General features: G+C 46.1%; 2 protein-coding genes across 3 annotated transcripts in view; one reads left to right on the forward strand and one right to left on the reverse strand.

The window, feature by feature from the left end:
* Positions 1 to 14,036, reverse strand: part of RPRD1B (regulation of nuclear pre-mRNA domain containing 1B) — a 46,982-nt gene extending 32,946 nt beyond the window's left edge. The window contains exons 1-3 of one of the 2 annotated variants that reach the window (XM_075528766.1): positions 13,453 to 14,035; positions 8,453 to 8,582; positions 1,229 to 1,362 (exon numbers count right to left, since the gene is read on the reverse strand). In XM_075528766.1, the coding sequence (XP_075384881.1) occupies positions 1,229 to 1,362; positions 8,453 to 8,582; positions 13,453 to 13,603 (415 nt within the window). In that variant the 5' untranslated portion in view covers positions 13,604 to 14,035. Of the gene's footprint in view, positions 1 to 1,228; positions 1,363 to 8,452; positions 8,583 to 13,452 lie in introns of both variants that reach the window. The other variant, XM_075528767.1, reaches the window with a different exon arrangement.
* A 40-nt stretch (positions 14,037 to 14,076) lies between these two features.
* The window catches only part of TTI1 (TELO2 interacting protein 1), a 53,014-nt gene continuing 47,792 nt past the window's right edge, over positions 14,077 to 19,298 (forward strand). The window contains exon 1 of the mRNA XM_075528765.1: positions 14,077 to 14,136. The gene's annotated coding sequence lies outside the window, so the exon portion shown is untranslated. The remainder of the gene's footprint in view (positions 14,137 to 19,298) is intronic.

A 19,298-nucleotide genomic window follows, 5' to 3' on the forward strand; every position in this document is an offset into this window, starting at 1 on the left:
CAGACATGACCAGCATCCAAAGCAGAAAGCATCCTGCTTTTCACATGCTACAGCCAGAATGACCCCACAATGGTTTTCCGTCGATTCTAAGTAAAACCATCATCTACAATCTACATGCCCTTGTCACCTTGAGAAAATCTCAGCTCTTCAATTTAATGGGAAACGACCCCATCTTGGACTGCAACCCACCTCAGATCCGAAACAGCGCCAGAGGCGGCCAAGAAAGGGTTGCTGGACGAACGATACAATCAGGAGTGCCAATCACAGTTCAGTTCTGCACCAGAGACAGACATGGAGCACCAGAGGAACAAGGAGGGAAGGTTATGCAGTCCAGGTGAGTTAGGGGAAGAGTCAGAATGATAGCGACGTCCTTGACAATTTAGTTCGCCACAGGGGAAGGGGCAGGGGCACTCCAAGCAGGATGACAGCAGATGGAGAGAAAGGGGTACTGATAGAGCACCCCTAGGGGAAGCAGCTGGAGAGTCAATATGGCCAAATACAGGGTGCACAAGGAAAGGGCAGAGAATCTGGAAAAACAAACTTGTTCAGATTAGAGGGTTTAAAAAATATCGTTAGTGCTTGGACTTTCTAGGCAAGGAAGATCAGATCAGAGTTTAGAAAGCAGGTCATGCCAACTAGAGTACAGCCCAGCTAGTCCAGAGTCAAACCAAAGAATATTTGACTTTCTTACTCTTCTTTAAAGAAAAAGTAACAAGCTCTTGGTAAAAATTCACATGTATGCATGCATACCTTTTCCAAGGAAGTTCTGAGTTCCATAAAGACTGAACCAGTTTTAGGCAGTGAGCAATCATAAAAGTACATTCCAAAAACTGTACCGATATTTCATGAAGTGAAGCTCTACAAAGGCTGTGGGACTCATCTTAAACCGTAATAATAATTAATGCTGGGGACAGGCCAAAATCTCGGCCCGGGGCACATCCCAGTTCACCACATTGGAAACCATTTTGCAATTCCCTTCCCTTGGGCTAGAGGAGTCTCTGAACCGCAGCAGGAGGGAGACAGGGACTAAAGAGCAAACATTAGGGTGGGAGATGATGGGTAGCATGAGCACTAGACCCAGCCTTGTGCACCGCAAGCACTACATAAATTCTCACCATCGTCATGATCATCTCTCTGGAGAGTCACAGCAACCCCCACTGCAGCTTTTCATATTTGATTCGAAAGTAGGCAAAGACCAAGAGCTGTAAACATGTGGTGATGTTTCTACCTTTGGGGGGAGGGCTCTTGGAGTCCTCCATAGACAGCTTCAGCTGCTGTATGAACTCGCCGCCATACACACTTCGTTCTTGCCAGATGTTCAGCAATCTTTCTAAAGGCTTTTTACAGCCTTCATCTGCCTCTCTGCCCAGAAAAGACGAAAAGATACAGATAAGCTTCAGGTTTTGTTTGTTTGTAATCAGGACAGACCTACGTTCAAAAACAACCCACTAAAGGATTTACACATGTAAAAACAGAAGGATGGGGCAGGTACATATTGTGACACTTGGATACCCAGCTTGACCAGAAACTTTCTTTCTGGGCCGGGTGGGGAAGAGAGAGACGGTATGACGGGAGGGTCTGTCTCCTCCACCCTCATCTTTTCTGAAACAGCAAAGAGCCAGCAGGGAATTGTCAATAACTGATCCTGTCCATTGTGATAGCTTGCTTTTTACGGAAGCATTCTGCTGGAAATGAAAGTGAGCAAAAACGTCTCAAGGATAGAAAAAAGGCTCGCAATGAATCCAAATGTTTAAAATGGGGAAGAAATTCACAATAATTCATCAATGCCAACATATTAACACCTCTACATGTGTAAATACAATTGCACACATACTAACTCTGACTGATCTCAACTCTCAATAACTACTTCATAATTATCTTAATTCTGGGCCACCTCTGTATTCATTTTTTAATAAAACTAAGACAGTGCTTTTCGATTTATATTTGAAAGGTTTTTAATGGACCTATTACACACTTTTTTTCAGTGAGATGACTGTAACTAGCATTCAGTGTAAACCTACCGTTAAACTTCAGACAGCAGGCAGGCAATTTGGGGGAGGACTTTCTGAATGGAAAAACCCCACCTCTATCAAGCGGTTGTTTTCTGAGGCTGTTTGGTGGCAGTTTAAATTAAGCGTCGGTGATCTTATTCAGTGACTATAAACAACATGCCCCTACACCCTTGTAGAGTAAGTCAAATATTTCTCATGTGAATTTCAAGAAGAAACCTTGCAAATTCAACTGTGCTGGGTCGATTACTCACCTATGTTAACACTCCCAGGGAAGAAAAGGTTTGGGCCTAGCCTGGTCCTGTTACTAATGAATTATTAGTGGCAGATTTGGGAATAAAGGACTAAATCAAGATACACACAAAATCTTTTTTTCTTGAACTTTTTTCCCAGTCAGAGGTAGGGGTAAAAGGGGACAGGGGCTTTCCAGTGATAGCTTATATAGCTAAAAGATAGGATCTAATTATTTAATATTTGTGGTAACACTTCCACTCCACCTTCAGAATGCTCCTCCTCTGTCTGAACACTATCACCCTTGCCTGGTGGGCTGGAATAGTCTATCATTGCTCTCCCTGCTTCCACTTTTGCCTCCTACAAGTGCTTCTCAAACTTGAACAATACAATTCTAGTCAGAAACCTCCACTGCTCACGCCCGTTGTCCCAGAGGGCAGAGGTGGAAGGACGCATAAAGGCCACTAGTTCTCTGGCCTCACCTCCCACCCACTCTCCCTGCCTCTCTCAGCAGCAGTACTGCCCAACCGACCCGGGGCCTTTACACTTCCTCCTCCGTCAGGTCTGCTGTCGCCAGAAGCCCTCGAGCAGGTTTTTGACTTCTAGTCACCTATATGTGCTCAAACAGCACCTGCTTATTGGGAGAATCCTTTCCCATTCTCGCTTCAAAATTAGAATCCCTGCTCCCTCCCCACCTCCCTCGGGCATGTAGATGTCTTAGGTTAAGCCCAATAAATAATGGTCAATAATCCCATCTGGACATTTTTACATAGGTTACAGTTCAACAACCATCTCATGACATCAAGGAAGAGCTTTATGTCCAGCACATACTGAACACACACCTGCTCCCTCAATGAAGGGATTTATGGCTTAGTGCACTTGGCATACCGGGCATTAAGACCTAGGGCCAGATCTATAGCCTCGGCTCCTTTCCACATTTGCCCTGAGGCTTCACATTTAAGCAGCACTGAGCCATCACTGATCTACTCAGAACCTGCTCCCGCCTCTCATCCATGTGCCTTTGTCCATGCTAGTCCCTCGCCTTTAAATGTCTACAGCCCTGAAAGAGGCTAAGGGCAATGAGAGTGTGAGTAACTGGGGTCACTGAAGTATAGGTGGGACCTGAGAAAGTAGGAGGTGAATCTGGAGGAGCACAGTGGAGTTCCACTTATAGAGTCCTGAGCAGGGCCTGTATCCTATGAACAGGCAGGCCCTGACATGGTCAAAACTGCGATTTAGAAAGATAGTCATCCCAACTAGGATAACCAAACAACAACATATCAGAATTTAATTAACTGTGTGATCTCTTTAGCAGAAAATTTGCTACCTGCAGACTTTATGGTCACTTAAAAGAAAGAGGAGCAATTATGAGAACATATGCTAATCAAAGAGTTTGTTCCTGGAGATATTTGGAGCTCAATTACAACTGCGACTGACTTCGAGTACAACTCCAGTTACTATAGAAAACTGGTGTCCAAACCGGTTATAACCAGAAAACATTTCAAAAGGCTTACCACATGGGGGAAGGGACTCTAATGAGGGAATGTCATTCATCAGGAAAGATGAGAGTAAATCAAAGTTTTACTGGATAATTGTCAAAGTTACAGATGAAACATTCAAGAAACCTCCCCTCCACCGCAGGTTTTGAATTTAGTAGCTCCAGTTAACTGGGAGCCACCTAACTGAAGCCCTCAAAGCGCAACAGGGCTACAGTCAGAACCCTTCCATCGCCGAGCTGCTCTACTCCACACTGACGGAGAAATCCTTGTGGAGGAAACCCCCAATCTCTGCTCACAGCCCATGGAGAGTAACTGGAGGCAGACTGAAAACTGAAGGAAGATCAGGAAATGCAGCCATAACTGAATGTTTCACAAGTCTGTATTTTAATCCTGATTCACTCTATTAATTCAATCACTGCTTACTTTTTCTGAGGTGACAAAATACCTAACAGAAAAACTGTGTGTTTGTGTGTGTGTGTGTGTGTGTGTGTGTGTGTGTGTGTGTAACATGAGCCTTGAAGGACCTGGCCTTGCTCTGTGGCTCTACAAAACTTCCTTGGCACACCTACTGAAAGTGCTGTCTCTGGCTGAGCCCACACAGACCTGCCACAGATAGGCTTGTTAAGGACAGGGCTTCGTTTGCTAAGTCCCTCATACAAAGCCTGACAACTGAGCAGAGTGAATGCAGCCCGTCTGAAAACGCGTTACTGGCCGGGACCTGGGAACTTGGATTTCGAGTGTCCTTGTCATTTCTTAACCGACATGGATGGCTGAGCTGCTTGTCAAATAATGTGATTTAGGCTGAACACTTGCTTTCCTTCTGGGAGGCGGGACTTTTACAAGGTGCCAGGCAGCGAGTGTCCAAGTGACCAACCCTAATAAAAGCCGAGGCACCGGGTCTCTAACGCGCTTTCCTACTCGTGGAGACCCCGATGCGATGCAGGGAGGATTCAGTGCATTTTCTGTGGCTCGGCTGGCAGCGTATGCTTGGATTCCTCTGGACTTCACCCAGTGCCTTGCCCTGTGAGCTGGCACAGCCATGGCTCCTAACGTGCTCCTAGTGAGCCTCAGACTCGGGGCAGCCTTGAGAATCCCGACACAATAAACACACCATGGTTATGGCATGAACGCCGTATTTACAGCTCCATAAATCAATTCTCTCCAGCTTTAGACCAGTCTGCCTAGCTGGCATCGTTCTCCGTTGGGACTATCTAATTTAAAAGGGGGGAAAAAAGGGGCAGGGGACAAAGATTACACCCAACCCAGTTGGCGGCAGAAGCAGTCTAACTCATGGCAAAGCCCACGTGGGCCGAGCAGAACTGTACTCGTTTCCAAGGCTGTGACCTTTCGGAAGCAGACTGGCAGACCTTTCTCAGTGGGTCTGAGCGGCCACCCTCTGGGTTGGTGCTCCTCTACCACCCAGGGGCTCCCACTTTATGTTCGTGTGTGTGTGTGTGTGTGTGTGTGTACACGTGATTCATCCAGAGAGGAAGCATTCAACAAATGAACACTATCATCTCACTGCTTTAGAGTTCTGGTCTCTCTCTAGCTGTACTACACCACCCTCTGCACTCACCTGCTTGCCCCCTCTCTCGGCCTTTACAACCCATTTCCTACAAGTCAGTGGGACCTTTTATACATGTTGGAATACATCATTTCCTTGTTTGAAACTCTTTTCTGATACCCCATCATAATGATACCCATCAGGCTTTCAAAAAATCGATGTGAATGGCAGCTAGCTACCATTGGATCACATAGAAGGCTACTCCAGTCTTCATTCTGTTCCTCAGAACATGCCAGGCTATTTCCACTGTACCCACTCCCAGAAAGTTGAATCGGACTCATAGCAACCCTAGATACTGTCAAGGCTCTAAATCTTGAGGGGACCAGAGAGCCTCATCTTTTCCCCATGGAGTTGCTGGTGGGTTTGAACTGTTGATCTTGCAGTTACCAGGCCAACACTTAGCCCACCGCACCACTTGGCTGGCTGCGTTGAGGCAATCCTGACTCATAGCAACCCTATAGGACAGGGCAAAACTGCCCCTATGGCTTTTCAAAACTAATTTTTTTTTTTTTACATCTTTCTTCCTTACAAAGCCTCACAAAGACTCTCTCCTTTATTTCTACCTTGGGTGGCTCTAATAGTCAATCCTGCTTCATATGGTTACCTCACTTCCTTACTGGTGCCTTCTTTGATCACATGACCCAGAAAAGATCCCCGCCCACTCCAGAGCATCACTCTCTTTTATTGTGTTCATAATGACCACATTTGCCTTTGCCTGCCTTGTTCTCTTCTGCCCCCCTAGGGTCAGGCTCAGAGAAGCCACTTAAAATATGCTGAGAGAAAAATAAAATGCACGATTACTTCCAAACTGAGATGAACACAGGCAGCACTCGGATGGAAACTAAGCTTGCAGTTTGGTTAATTAAATGTTAGTCAAAGCAATGAGTTTGGTCACTTTCTTGGATTTGAGAGGTTGCTTGTTTTGGAAGAGTTTTCTTTTGTTGTTTATCATAAATATTTGTAGTTTGTAGTTTATCATAAATATTTACTTAATCAATCTAAGTCAGTATGAACAGGTTCATCTGTTTGGGACCATCAATTGCCCAAAGACGACCACATAGAAAAGCATGCAGTAAGCTATGTTATTGCTCATAGGGTACAAGTTATACCAAACAGTGAAGTTAAACAGCTGGACTGTTCAGGAAGGGGCTTGAAAACATTCATGATCCTCAACATAATACCAAACAAATCCTTAACGAACCTGTTGAGTGCTCTGAATGGATTCTGACTCACAGTGGCCCAAACTGACAGAGCTGAACCCCTCATAGGGTTTCCTTGGCTGTGCCATTGGCTGCCTGAAGAACTGACAGATCGGTGTTGGAAGATGTACGGCCAGAATGCTCCTTAGATGCAAGGATGGGGAGACTTCATCTCATGTTCTTTGGACATGCTATCAGGAGCGATCAGTCCTTGGAGAAGGCTATCTATCATACTTGTTAGAGAGGCAGCGAAGAAGAGTAAGACCCTCAAGACGGAGGACACAGCAGCTACAGCAAGGTGCTCAGCACAGCAACAATTGTAAGGATGGGGCAGAACCCGGCAGTGTCTCGTTCCGCTGCATGTACAGTACGGCTGAAACGGACTCGATGGCACCCAACACTGAACCACAATCTGTACAGGACCAAATCTGCAGGTCTTTTTTCCCATGGAGCGGATGGCAGGTTCCAACCACTCCTCTTCTGGTGAGCTGCTAAGCACTTCCCCACTGTACTAATAAGGTTCCTTTAAAAGAACTAAAGAAATTCAAGTAAAAGAGGTGGGGCTCGTTTTTGACTCAGAAAGACCAGCTTATTCCCGCCACAGCCCACTGACTAAGCCAAGGCATTTTGACAGTGCCTCTTGGTTAGGCTATAGGCTATCACCACTTCTGCCAAGAAGCCTTGCAAGCCCTCGGGGTGGTTCTACTGCCATACAGGATTGCCATGAGTCAGAATCAACTCCACGGCAGCTTTCGTTTTATTCCAAACATACTACCTTTCTTTTGCTTCACAACAGCGCTGAGATAGGTGTGGTCATTCTCCTTTGAATCAATAAGAAACCTGGGCTCAGAGAGCTTGTGAGGCTGAGCTACAGTCAATGTCTAAGAAGTATCAACTGGTTATCATCAAAATAAGGAAATGTCTCTCTCTGTGTAATTTCAAACAGCAAGTCCAGCAGCCTGTTTTAAGTTTCCTGTTAAGAGTCAGTGTTTTTTTTCACAAGTTAATGATACATTCTGCCCTCTTCAGTGTCCATGCTCATTCAAGGAGCAAGCCAGTTAGGTAGACGACAGTCAAATTAAAAATCTTGTTCCCACCTCTAGAAAGTTACATGGCATCTCTGGCTTCAAACCTTCAAACTTTCCACTTGTGTCGTGGCATGCTGGATCGGGTTTCCTATTTCAGTCCTCTCTCTTGCACTTCAGACCTTCATTCAAGAAGTCTCCCTTTCACCTCCCTTTTCCTTTTGGGGAGGTGAAAATCAGACCTACGGTATTGATTTTTTATCATTTATTTAGTCATGATGTACTGAAACACAGCCAGGCTTTCTCTGCTCCTCCCGAGTGTCTGACTTGTATCTACAGAAATCAGTTTGTTAAATTACTAACAATGATTTATAAAACGAATCAAATGTCTGCTGTCCCTATATATGCTATAGGTAAGCACTATGCTCCAGTCCTCTGTGACACAATAGCAGCAGAGCCGTAATAACGGTACCCTGCAGACATATCAGGACTACTGTTTTCAGTATACTGCATAGCTAGACATCCAGAGGGGAGCTAAGTAAAACAAAGGCATTAGCAACACATTTTCTTGCACTTAAGGTTTTGTTACCGAAAGGTTTACTTGTACTACTTAAGCATTGAGCCGTGATTTTCTTTTTTTAAAATCATAAGCAAATGAGACAACTCAACCAAAAAGAATGTCATATGCAAAAAAAGGCAGATCTTAAGTGAACACATCTGGAGGAAAATATGCCATTCGAGCTGAGTCCCTTTAGTGCAACAAAACGTTTATACCACTGAGCTCACGGGTAAGGGTAAACCCCACGTGACCTCTGCAACACTGTTTTTCAAAGTGTGATGTCTTCCTTCACAGAGGCTGCCACAGCCACAGAACGAATGAAAAGGCGGAAAGGCATTCCATTAAAGTAGCAGACGACATACATACCTGGCGACGTGAGAGAAAGCATCCACAAGAACAGATTCAAATTCTCTAGTGAACTCCGGTCCTTTCCTTTTACTGTTTTGGATGACGTCATTTGCTAAGTATAGGAAAGTCAGCTTCCTATTTGATTTGGCTGGGGGGGAAGGAAAGAATGTATTTTAACTTACATCACGAAAACTCTCCATACACAGTTCTTTGCTCTACACTACTCTTAGAGAACATTAAGACATACTGCACTAAAGCTCAAAGCTGCTACTACTGTTAAAAACAACAATTTAAGGGACTCATGACAATCATTAACAAACGTGGGGGGGATGGGCCACCTTCCTTTTACATTACTTTAACCATGATAGTTAACTAGTAAAAATGAAGGCAAACTACCAGACGTTCCTAAAGGATAAAATTCAGTATTTTCAAGAAGACACATTAAAACCGAAGCTTTGATTTATTCTACTGCAAATTTGAACATTTCTCATTGTTCATTATGATATATTCTAGAATAAAAGATTTGAGTTTGGGCCCATTTCAGGAGCTCCTTGGGTGGAGAAAGCCCCTTGAAGGTGTCAGTAACCAACCAGCGGCACCAACTCTCCAGTCAAGGCAATCTCCAGCTGAATCCTTGGATATTCATTTCAAATACAAGTACACATTAAGGTGACATTGTTATTGAAAATTTACACACGGCTGAAATCTAGATATTCAAAATTATGACTCCCACAAAACGCATCATTTTTCTCTCTTATACACACTAGATGTAGCATTTACTATCACTCTATATGGGACCATATATTAAATCGTAAAGACCTCATGCAGTATGCCTGAGTTACAGTTGCTTGGGGGAACGTCACAGAATTTCTTGGCTTCTATGCACACAGTTTCTCAACCATAAAGCTACATCACTACCATTTTTGGCCCTAGTTTTCATTTAAAAGAAATAAATAAGAACATAAGATATTTCAAATTGCTGTTTGCTCCCATGCAAAAACCTGTAAAGCTCACGTAACCACTGTCAACCTTGACAGTAAATATGGAAATTAACACATTTATTTTTACGTTTATTTTACATGTGTAGGTTGTACAATTTTCCAGCAAACCAAGCAATGCGTGAGTGTTACTGACAGGGGCAGGTTGTCTGTGGGGGGGAAATTCACAGCCCCTGCTCCATTTCTCTCACACCAGTTATTCTTTTGAAATGCACACAGCAGCTCTAAATTTCTGACACAGCAGGGGTAAGATCTGGCACTTTAAAATGTAGCTAGCAGTGCATCACAGTTCAAGCTGGTGTCTTAGAGTACTCATAAAATTAAATACGGTCACCCTGAATTGTATGAACTGTCTGGCAATAACCTAGTTTAAACGGCCAAATGATGAGACTACTGGAAACCTGGTGCCATCTTGAACTTTTTAAAGTATTACTCCGAAGCAGAAACCTGTCTGTTACAAAGGTTTGGTTAAGTCCAAAGGCCAGCCCATAAAACCACCAAAGCTGGTTGCTTCAAATATAAAAAAAGAACTCCAACCAAGTAAATTAGATTATGTCAAGGATTACAAAATTTCATCTACTTTATGTTAAAAACAAGCAGACAAGGATCCATACTGTAAAAAGTCAATTTGGCCTCTTCAAGTCCTGATACATTTATACAGCTGAACAAATACAGTATCTCAGAGGCCAGGGCCCAGATTTCCACCATCTAAAACGTCAGTTTATTTCCATCATCCCCAAACTTAACCAAGGGCATTTTCTTTCATCAACAACAAATGTTGGTTGTACAACAAAACGCTCAAGTGGCAAAGGTTCTATCTGTACAAAGGAACAACGAAAAGTTCACGGAACAATCCCGTTACTGTTTTATTCCACTTTTCCATGAACAGCATGAAGTCCCTCGTAGGACTCTGTACCCCAATGTAAACCACCACTGCCAGCATAGAGAAATACAAGGGGCAACGGGAGGTGTTTGGAGTGGAATGGGGTGGATTGGGCCATGAGAGGCAGGGAGGGAAATTTTCAATGTACAGCTGTGTCGCTTTGATCTCTTCACAAGGTGAATTTACGATCTATTTTTAAAATTAAAAACCAAATATGGTCTATAAAAACCCCACAAAACCTGATCCCTCCATATCTAGCATGGAGCCATCAACATAAGCACCATGCGTGCAAAGGTGGTATGACAGCGCTAGTGCATCTGAACACACTTGTTCAGCACACGCGCGCACCACCACCACCACTCCCCTCCAGCCCTGGATAGCAACTCACTTGTCCAAGTGTCTTTTCAATGTAAACAAAATAGGTGTTTTCATCCTCCTATTTATGCCTATTTCAAACTGGTTGAACTGGTTGTTGAGCAAAATAACAACTGACCAAAACCTTTCACTCGGTGGGTTGGTTCTGATAGCTAAGGCAGGTCTGAAAGTAATTTGGGGGAAGAGTCAATGTGTCTGCATTCAGGCTAGGATTTTTTTTATTGGAAAAAAAAAGTTCATCTTTACAGCAAACTACTCTATGAAGTAAGAAGTTCTACTAAGAACAGAGCCCAAAGGAGTAAGTTAAAAATTCACCCTACGAAACATGTACCAAAAAAAATAACCTATCAGGAATAGAAGGTTTATTTAAGTGAGAAATAGTAATGTTTTGAAGTCTGGTAAATATACTGAAGGCAATTCGGACACAGTTGGTCAATAATTGACACGGGAATAAAATGACTTGACTTTAAAAATGTCTACTTCAGGGCTCAGGCTGACTTGAACCTGAAAGGCCAGCGTGTACATTAGTAGCACCAGATCCTTTTTACCTCACAAAGGATGCCTGGGTAATAGGAAGTTGCATCTTGATGTTTGAACGTAGCTTCTCCTCGCTCTGCACTGTCCAAGATGGGAGCCCCAAGTCACCCATGGCCAACTGTGGTTAGTGCAACTGGAGAAGTGAATTTTAATTGGATCTACTTAAAAACCCAGTTCCTCAGGTGCACATTTCCTAGTGCTGAACAGCTGCATGTGGCTTGTGGCAACATTACTGGACAGGCGGGTAGGGGACAGTCCCATATTCCCAGGAAGTGCCGCTGGACTCCTTTACCATGGAGACGGTGTCAGATCTGGACCACAATTTAACTTGTAAACTAGGTATCCGCCAGGCAGAATACCAGATGCCACAGAGCCTACAGAAAAACAAGAAACTCACTCCCTGAAAACACAATATGCTTCTTTTAAAAAAAAGACAGTAAGTCAGAATGAAATACATGCTTAGCTGATGTAAAGCGGTGGGAGGTAGTGATTTGATTCTAGCAAATGAAAACACTGTAATTTGGTTGGCGTCAAAGACAACTGCTTTCATTTATTAGGGGCACAGAGCTTCAGCTTTGGCTCCTGTCCTAGTGGTAGGCCCCTAAAGAAGGCACTTATTACTCTCTTGTCTGTTCTCTTGTCTAGAAAATGGTTATAACAATCTCTATGTCTGTCTTCTCACCTAGAAAATTAGGCTAATAATGTCGGCCTACTTATAGCATAAGGCTCTATCAAAGAGATTGGGGTGAAGGGCATTACATAAATGAACGTACTCTTGAACTTGCTTTCTGTAACTTGGAAGCGGGTAGAGGGAACCAAACTGGCTTTGAGATGGACCAAAATCCTAATAGGCAGTTCACATCCCCCCCGGCCCCCATCCCAGCACACACTACAAATAATAATATTTAAATGACACGCTGGGGTACTTGAAGGTGGCTCTGGCAGCCCCAGGCTCTACCCAAGTGCCCAGGGGGCAGAGAGGATCCCTGTTTCAGTGTCATAAAAACAAAACTAAACCCACTAGCATTGCATTGATTCAAACGCATAGCAACCAACTACAGGGTTTCCAGGACCACAGAGCTTGACAAGAGCAGATAGCCTTAGCTTTTTCCTGCAGAGCAACTAATGGGTTTGAACGACACACCTTGCAACACCTAACCCACAGCACCACCAAGGCTAGAACTGGGTCTGCTGGGGGAAAAAAACACAACAAAACTGGAGTTTGGAGTCTGCCCCTTGGGCTTCAGTTTCCTCATCTGGGATAGCCCCCTGGCCTCACACTTCAGGCATTCACAAAAGGGCCTGCCACCAAGGTGCTGCCCAGCACACCCAAGGCCTCGTTCTTACACACACACACACACACACACACACACACACACACACACACACACACACACAAAACCAGTATGTTTGAGGCAAGGCCTGTGCCTCACACTGAGGAAGCAATAGTCCCAAGTCACCACCAGTTGGGCACCATGGTATAAAGCCATATATGCCCATCTGGATCCTTGGACTTACTCACCACAAGGAGCCGTGGAGCAATGAGGACGAAGGAAATGGAGAGGTGAGGAGGTTAAGCTGTTGGTATTAGATAGTAGCAAAGCCAGGCTTAGATTCTAGGCTATTGGCCACTAGCGCTAGCAAGCCATCGAGTGCCCATCTTGGTATGGGGCTGAGCTCAGGGAATGTGAGCAAGGTGCTGAGCGGGGCAGGCTCGGGGAGGAGCGCCTTTAAACTCTCTCGACGGAGCTTTGGAGGATTGAGTGCAGGGACATCAAGATCGGAGCCAAAGGGCAGGCAGAGGAGCAAACAGAGGCAGGGAGAGGCCAGCATCGCTCGGCTTGTCCCGGGACTCCATGCAGACTGCTCGCCTCCCGAGCCTGCTCGCTGACCACTACGCCCAACGCCCGGGGCCAGCGCCTGGACCCTGCACCGGGCGCTGAATGCAGCCGGGAAAATACCTGTGACAAGTGTGCGGAAGAGACCGAGGGAGGGGACAGCTCAGACAACAATCTGGGTCCCTGGACCCTCCCTGGTCAGTGGGCACCCGAATCCCCAGCGTCTGTTTCCTCCTCCGAGAAATGGGGGTATAACCCTGCCTCCAACCTGAAACGCCCGCGTGTGGAAGGCACGGCTCCACTCGGCAGTCGAGGAGCCAGGTTGCGGGTGGGGGCCGAGGGCGCACGCAGGCCCCGGGCCCAAGGGGCGGGTGGGGGGCTGTTTACCTTTGCGGAGTTCGCGGTGCCAGACGGAGACGATGGGCCCCGCGTGCTTGCGGTGGTGGATGAGCCACAGGGACAGGGTCTGCACGCTCTGCTGCGAGTTGCTCAGCTCCGAGAGCTTCTTCTCCAGCGCCGACTCGGAGAAGGAGGACATGGTGGCGGCGGCCAGCAGGCAGCGGCCTGGGCCGCCCAGTGCGGCGGGGGAGTGACGGCACGAGGCCGAGGCCTCGCCTAACAGACCGCTGGACTCTTTGCAAGACTGACAGACGGCCTGGATGGCGGGGCTGGGGGGAGGGGACGGGTCTCCTCAGTAACAGCCGCCCGCGCCGCGGCCCCAAGATGGCCACCCCACCTCCACCCCGCCGCGAGAGCAGGGTCAAGGGCCGAGCACCGGCGTAACTGGACAGCCGGGGTGGCCGGCGCTGCAGAAGAACGCCCTTCCAGCCGCGGCGGTCTCTGCGAACCTTGTCCGGGACACTTGGAAGGCAATGGACCCGGGGCCGGCGCTCACTTCCTCGCCCCCGGAAGGCGCAAGGAGCGCTCGCGCCCGTACGCCGGCGCCCGGAGTTTCGCCGGAACTCTTTCTCCCGCGCCCGCGGAGCCTTTCCGGCGCCGGGCGGCCACGGTTGACGACGTCACTTCCGGCGGGGCCGAGGCGGGAGAGTGAGGGAAAGACTAGAAGACGAGGTAAGGGAAGAGTGGCGAGGGCCAGTGGGAGCCCAGCGGATGGAACCCCGAGCACGGGTTCCGCGGGGATCCCGAGGCTGAGGGGTCGCGGCCTGGGTGTGGAGGCAGGGCTTCTCCCTTCAGCCCGTAAACCCCACGCCGCACTTTTCCGTCCGTGACCGCACGGTGGCCGCCGCGCCCCCGCCCCCAACGCCGCTTTGGGCTCCTCCGAGTCACGCACGAGTGCGCTTCACGCCTCGGCGCCTTGAGTGCTGGTTTCCCCCCCCCCCCCCGAGGTGACGCCCCCCTTTCTCACTTGGACCCACTCTGTCATGTGCACTTCTGCCCTTGATAAAGTGCATCAGCACTGCCGTGAAACACTCCTTTGACATCTGGACGCTGCATTAAGTCAGTGACATGAAAACCATCCAGTTGACGTTTCTTAAATTTAAGTACTACATTTCCTTTTTTTTTTTTTTTTGGGAAGAAGGAAATTATCTTACCCTCCTGGTGCGGCTCTGGACCACTATTTAGAACCACCCATTAAGAATCAGAAGCCTTACTCAAAGATTTCGGCGAAAGCAGGGCGATACTTTCTCCTTTACCAGGGAGAGAAGTGGTAGAAAGCTAGGTTGTCATAGGCACAACCGACAGTGTAGTACGTACTTCCCAGTTCCAGTTCCAGGTAGACTCCGGTTTAGGAGGTAGTCTTCGAGTTGCTGACTCTTCTTCACTAAGAATGACTATAGTAACACTTCCTAAAATGGGCGATACTATCCCCCGGGGGACCCTGGAACAATCCAGGGGAACTGCAAAAACAGATAACTACATCTGATTCTGGATTACGGACTATCGTACAAAAGTTTTTAATGGCCAGCCGGGAGCTGCTGTGTTTTTTTGTTTGTTTTTGTCAGGATTTTCCTAATGGGGCTGCTAGGCCAAATCCATTTGGGAACTTATGCTCTATAGGCTGGAGTACCACTGCTCCTTAGGAGTCCAAGCCTGTCATTTCATGGAAGCTGACTGCAAGAGAAGCTGGTGTGTTTGAACTGCCAACCCTTGGGCTAGCAGCTGAGCTTTAACCACTGTGCCTTCAGGGCTCCTTCTCATTAGACTCAGCATGATCCCAGCTGACACACTTTTCCCTCATTTACCTCAGCCTCTTTTTAAATGACCTTCCCAAGATCACAAGACCCCTGGTGGCCTAGTAGGATATGGTCAGCACTTCAAAGAGCACTATCTGCTCTTACAGGTCGCTGTGAGTCAGAATCATCTTGATGGCAGTGAATTTTCTGGTACTCGAGATCACGTAAGACTTCAGAGAAAGGAATACAATTTTATCTCTTGGTTCTCAGCACTTGAATCATTGCTGATCAAGTGAATTAATACAGAAGTGGGTAGCCTAAAACCGGTAACTGGTTATTTAAGCTAGGAATTTTAAGACCAAATCTACATTAAGTAAAAGTTACAAATTGAGCACTTTTATGCCAAGTCACTGTGTATTAAGTGCATTATATATTTCATTTAATCCTCACAATCTTTTAGGGTAGGATTATTATTTCAATTTGGTAACCAAGCATAGGGCATGGTTAAAGACCATCCATAAGCGTACTCAGGTAGGACATGGGAGAGCCAGGTTCAAGTTAAAGTTTTCTGATGTGTGGCCCAAAATTGTTGCTGCGCCACTGGTTCATTTATTCATTCAGCAAATAAATTTTGAGTAGCTATATCTGAATCAGCAGTGCACTGACAGGGAGCTGCCAGAGGTTCAGGACAGATCCAGAAGAGAATGTGTAATAAGGGATGTTATTTCTTATATCGATGGGTCTTGGCTGAAAGAGAATACTAGAAAGATGTTTGCTTGTGTTTCATTGACTATGCAAAGGCTTTTGACTAGGTGGATCATCAGAAAGTGGATACTTGTGAAAAGAGTGGAAATTCCAGAACATGTAATTGTGCTCATGCAGAACCTGTGCATCAGAGAGGCTGGATTATATGAAGAAGAATGGGGCATCAGGATTGGAGGAATTCTTATTTACCTATGATATACAATGGGAGGTGTGCTTATTAACAACCTGTGATATGCAAATGGTATAACCTTCTTTGAAGAGAACTTGAAGCACTTACTTATGAAGATCAAGGATTGCAGTCTTCAGTGTCAATTAACTCAGTTTAAAGAAAACAAAAATCCTCGTACTGGACCAAAAGGTAACATCATCATAAATGTAGAAAAGATTGAAGTTGCCCAGGATTTTGCCTTGCTTGGATTCACAATCAATATTATGGAAGCGGCAGTGAAGAGATCAAAGGACACATTGCGTTGGGTAAAACTGCTGCACAATTCTTCAAAGTGTTGAAAAGAAAGGATGTTACTTTGAGGACTATGGGAGACCTGACCCAAGCCATGGTGTTTTCAATTTCCTCCCCTGCATGTGAAAGTTGGACACTGAATAAAGAAGACAAAGGTAGAATCAATGGTGTTGGCAAAGAATGTTGAAAGTACCCTGGACTGCCAAAATCACAAACAGATCTATCTTGGAAGTTCGGCCAGAACGCTCCTTAGCACCAAGCATGGTGAGACATTGTCTCACGTACTTTGGCCATGTTATCAGGAGAGACCAATCACTGGAGAGGGAGATCACGTTTGCTAACATGGAGGGGCAGTGAAAAAAGAGGAAGGCCCTCAACAGACAAGATAGTGTGACACAAGTGGCGACGATAATGGGCTCAAACATCGGAACAATTGTGAGGAAGGCACAGGACTGGGTGGAACTGACTTGACAGCACCTAACCACCACCACCACAACAAATCTGAATCCTGCTTGGTAAAGGGTCAGCCAAAAACATTAGGATCCTCAATGAGATGGATAAGCCCAGTGGCTGCAATAATACACTTAAACAACATGATTGTGAGATGACTCAGGATCGGGCGGTGTTTTGTCCTGTTGCACATCAGGTCTCTATGAATTGGAACTGCACCTAACGACGGCACCTAACCACAACGTATCTGAACCAGGGTCCTTGGATGGAGCAAGCACTCTGGCCGCCATCTGAGAGGTTGGAGGCTGCGGTTTACCCAGAGACATTCAGGGGAACGGTCTCGTCCACTTCTGGAAAATCAGCTGTTTAGAACCCTACGGAACACTGCCCTACTCTGACAAAAGTGGATTCGCCGGGAGGTGGCAGCTGGTTGTCGTCTTTGTGACTCACCACTCTAGGCCAGGAAGCAGACAAAATCCATGTCTTCAGAAGTGCATATTCTTCTGGGGAAGATAAACATGAGACTATAATGTTAGGAAGTGATAAGTGACTTAAATAAAAAAGAAGCTAAGGGGAATGAGAACTGTAGAGGTGTGGGTGGGTAGGAGACTATCATAGAGACAGCATACTGATAAGGTAACATTTGATCAGAGCCCAAAGAGAAATGAGAGAAGAAGGCTTATACTGTAGGGCAGAATATTCTTCCAGGCAGAGGGAAAACCAAGTGCAAACCCCTGTAGGTTAGGCCACTGTTGGCATTTTTTCAGGACAGTAAGGCTGGAGTAACACGAACCAGAGTGGCTGGAAGTGAGAAACTGATCACATAGGGACCGATAGGCCATCGTGGTCCTTTGTGAGGTTACTCTGCATGAGATGAGAGTCCAGTGGGAAGTTTGAGCAATGGCGGATGCTTGTGGCTGCTCAGTGGGGGGTAGGAGTGGGAGGCAGTAAGGGAGCAAAGGTAGACATAAGGCCAGCGAGGCACCAGCTGTGCTAACCCTGCTGAGAGTATGTTGGGTCAGAATGGCCCCAGTGGAGGTGGTGAGAAGGCATGAGATTCTGGAGCTAACGGCGAAACCCCTGAGAGCCCGACCTGGATGGCACAGCCTTGCCTTATTCCAGTCTGAAAAGCACTCTGCCTTTGGCAGGTATAGCTTCTTTCCTTTTGCGCTGTTTAGTGGGAACTCTGAGATGTCCTGTCTCTGTTTAGTGGGACATATTTGAGGTTTCTTTCTTACACAGGTTCCAGCATTTGCAGGTTTCACTGGCTTTTGGAGAAAGAAGTCAAAAGATTTGCTGGTTGTATATAAGGGTTGAACGAAAAGCAAGTTAAGTTGGCCTGAAGGATTTCAGCATAAGCAACAGTAAGAATGGAGTTTCCATTAGCTGAATTGAAGAGAGCCAGTTTGCAAAGTTAAGAGGTGGAGTTTGGATTTGCTGATGTGCATTGGAAACGGTCTACCCAGGAACATGGGAGTTTGGGTGGGTTCCGAGAGGGCTGGTATTTAGAAGGTCAGCAGGTCGACTCCACCAAGTCTGTTCTTCGGGAGAAAGATGAGGCTTTTTGCTCCATAAAGATTTACAGACCTGGAAGCCCACAGGGGTAGTTTTGCTCTATCCTCTAGGGCAGGGGTGTCAAACTGGTGGCCCATGGGCTGCATGAGGCCCCGAGGTAGTTTTTTGTGGTCCACGATACTCTGAAATAAAATGTAAGGAGGGAATTATGTGTACGGTATTGCCTTGATCTCTCGTAAGGGCTATTTTCTTCATAACAATTTTTTTCTATTTTCATTTTATTTCAGAGCATCGTGGACCACAAAAAAATTACCTCAAGGGCCGCATGCGCCCCAAGGGGCCACCAGTTTGACACCCCTGCTCTAGGGCGGTGGTTCTCAACCTGTGGGTCACGCAACCCCTTTGGAGTTGAATGACCCTTTCACAGGGGTCACCTAAAATCATCACAGAGCACATATTTCTGATGGTTAGAAACCGAGTCACCACTCCTCTATCCATCTCCAGGCGGGTCTGCTCACATGCAGATACGCCCACATACGAATACCCAGCGTGAAGACTGTGACCCATGTTATATCATGCTACAAGACAAAATTTCATTGATTTGTAATTAGAAATCAATATTTCACAATATATAATTACATATTGTTTTTGTGATTGATCACTATGCTTTAATTATGTTGTTTGTAACAGTGACAATACATCCTGCCTATCAGATATTTGCATTATGATTCACAACTAGCAAAATTACAGTTATGAAGTAGCAATGAAAATAATTTTATGGTTGGGGGTCATCACAACCTAGGAACTGTATTAAAGGGTCGCGGCTTTAGGAAGGTTGAGAACCACTGCTCTAGGGTCACAGAGTCAAAATAAACTTGATGACAGTGGGTTGTTTGCCTGTTTTTTCC

The sequence above is a fragment of the Tenrec ecaudatus genome, chromosome 12 (genome assembly GCF_050624435.1).
Source record: "Tenrec ecaudatus isolate mTenEca1 chromosome 12, mTenEca1.hap1, whole genome shotgun sequence".
Classification (NCBI taxonomy): domain Eukaryota; kingdom Metazoa; phylum Chordata; class Mammalia; order Afrosoricida; family Tenrecidae; genus Tenrec; species Tenrec ecaudatus.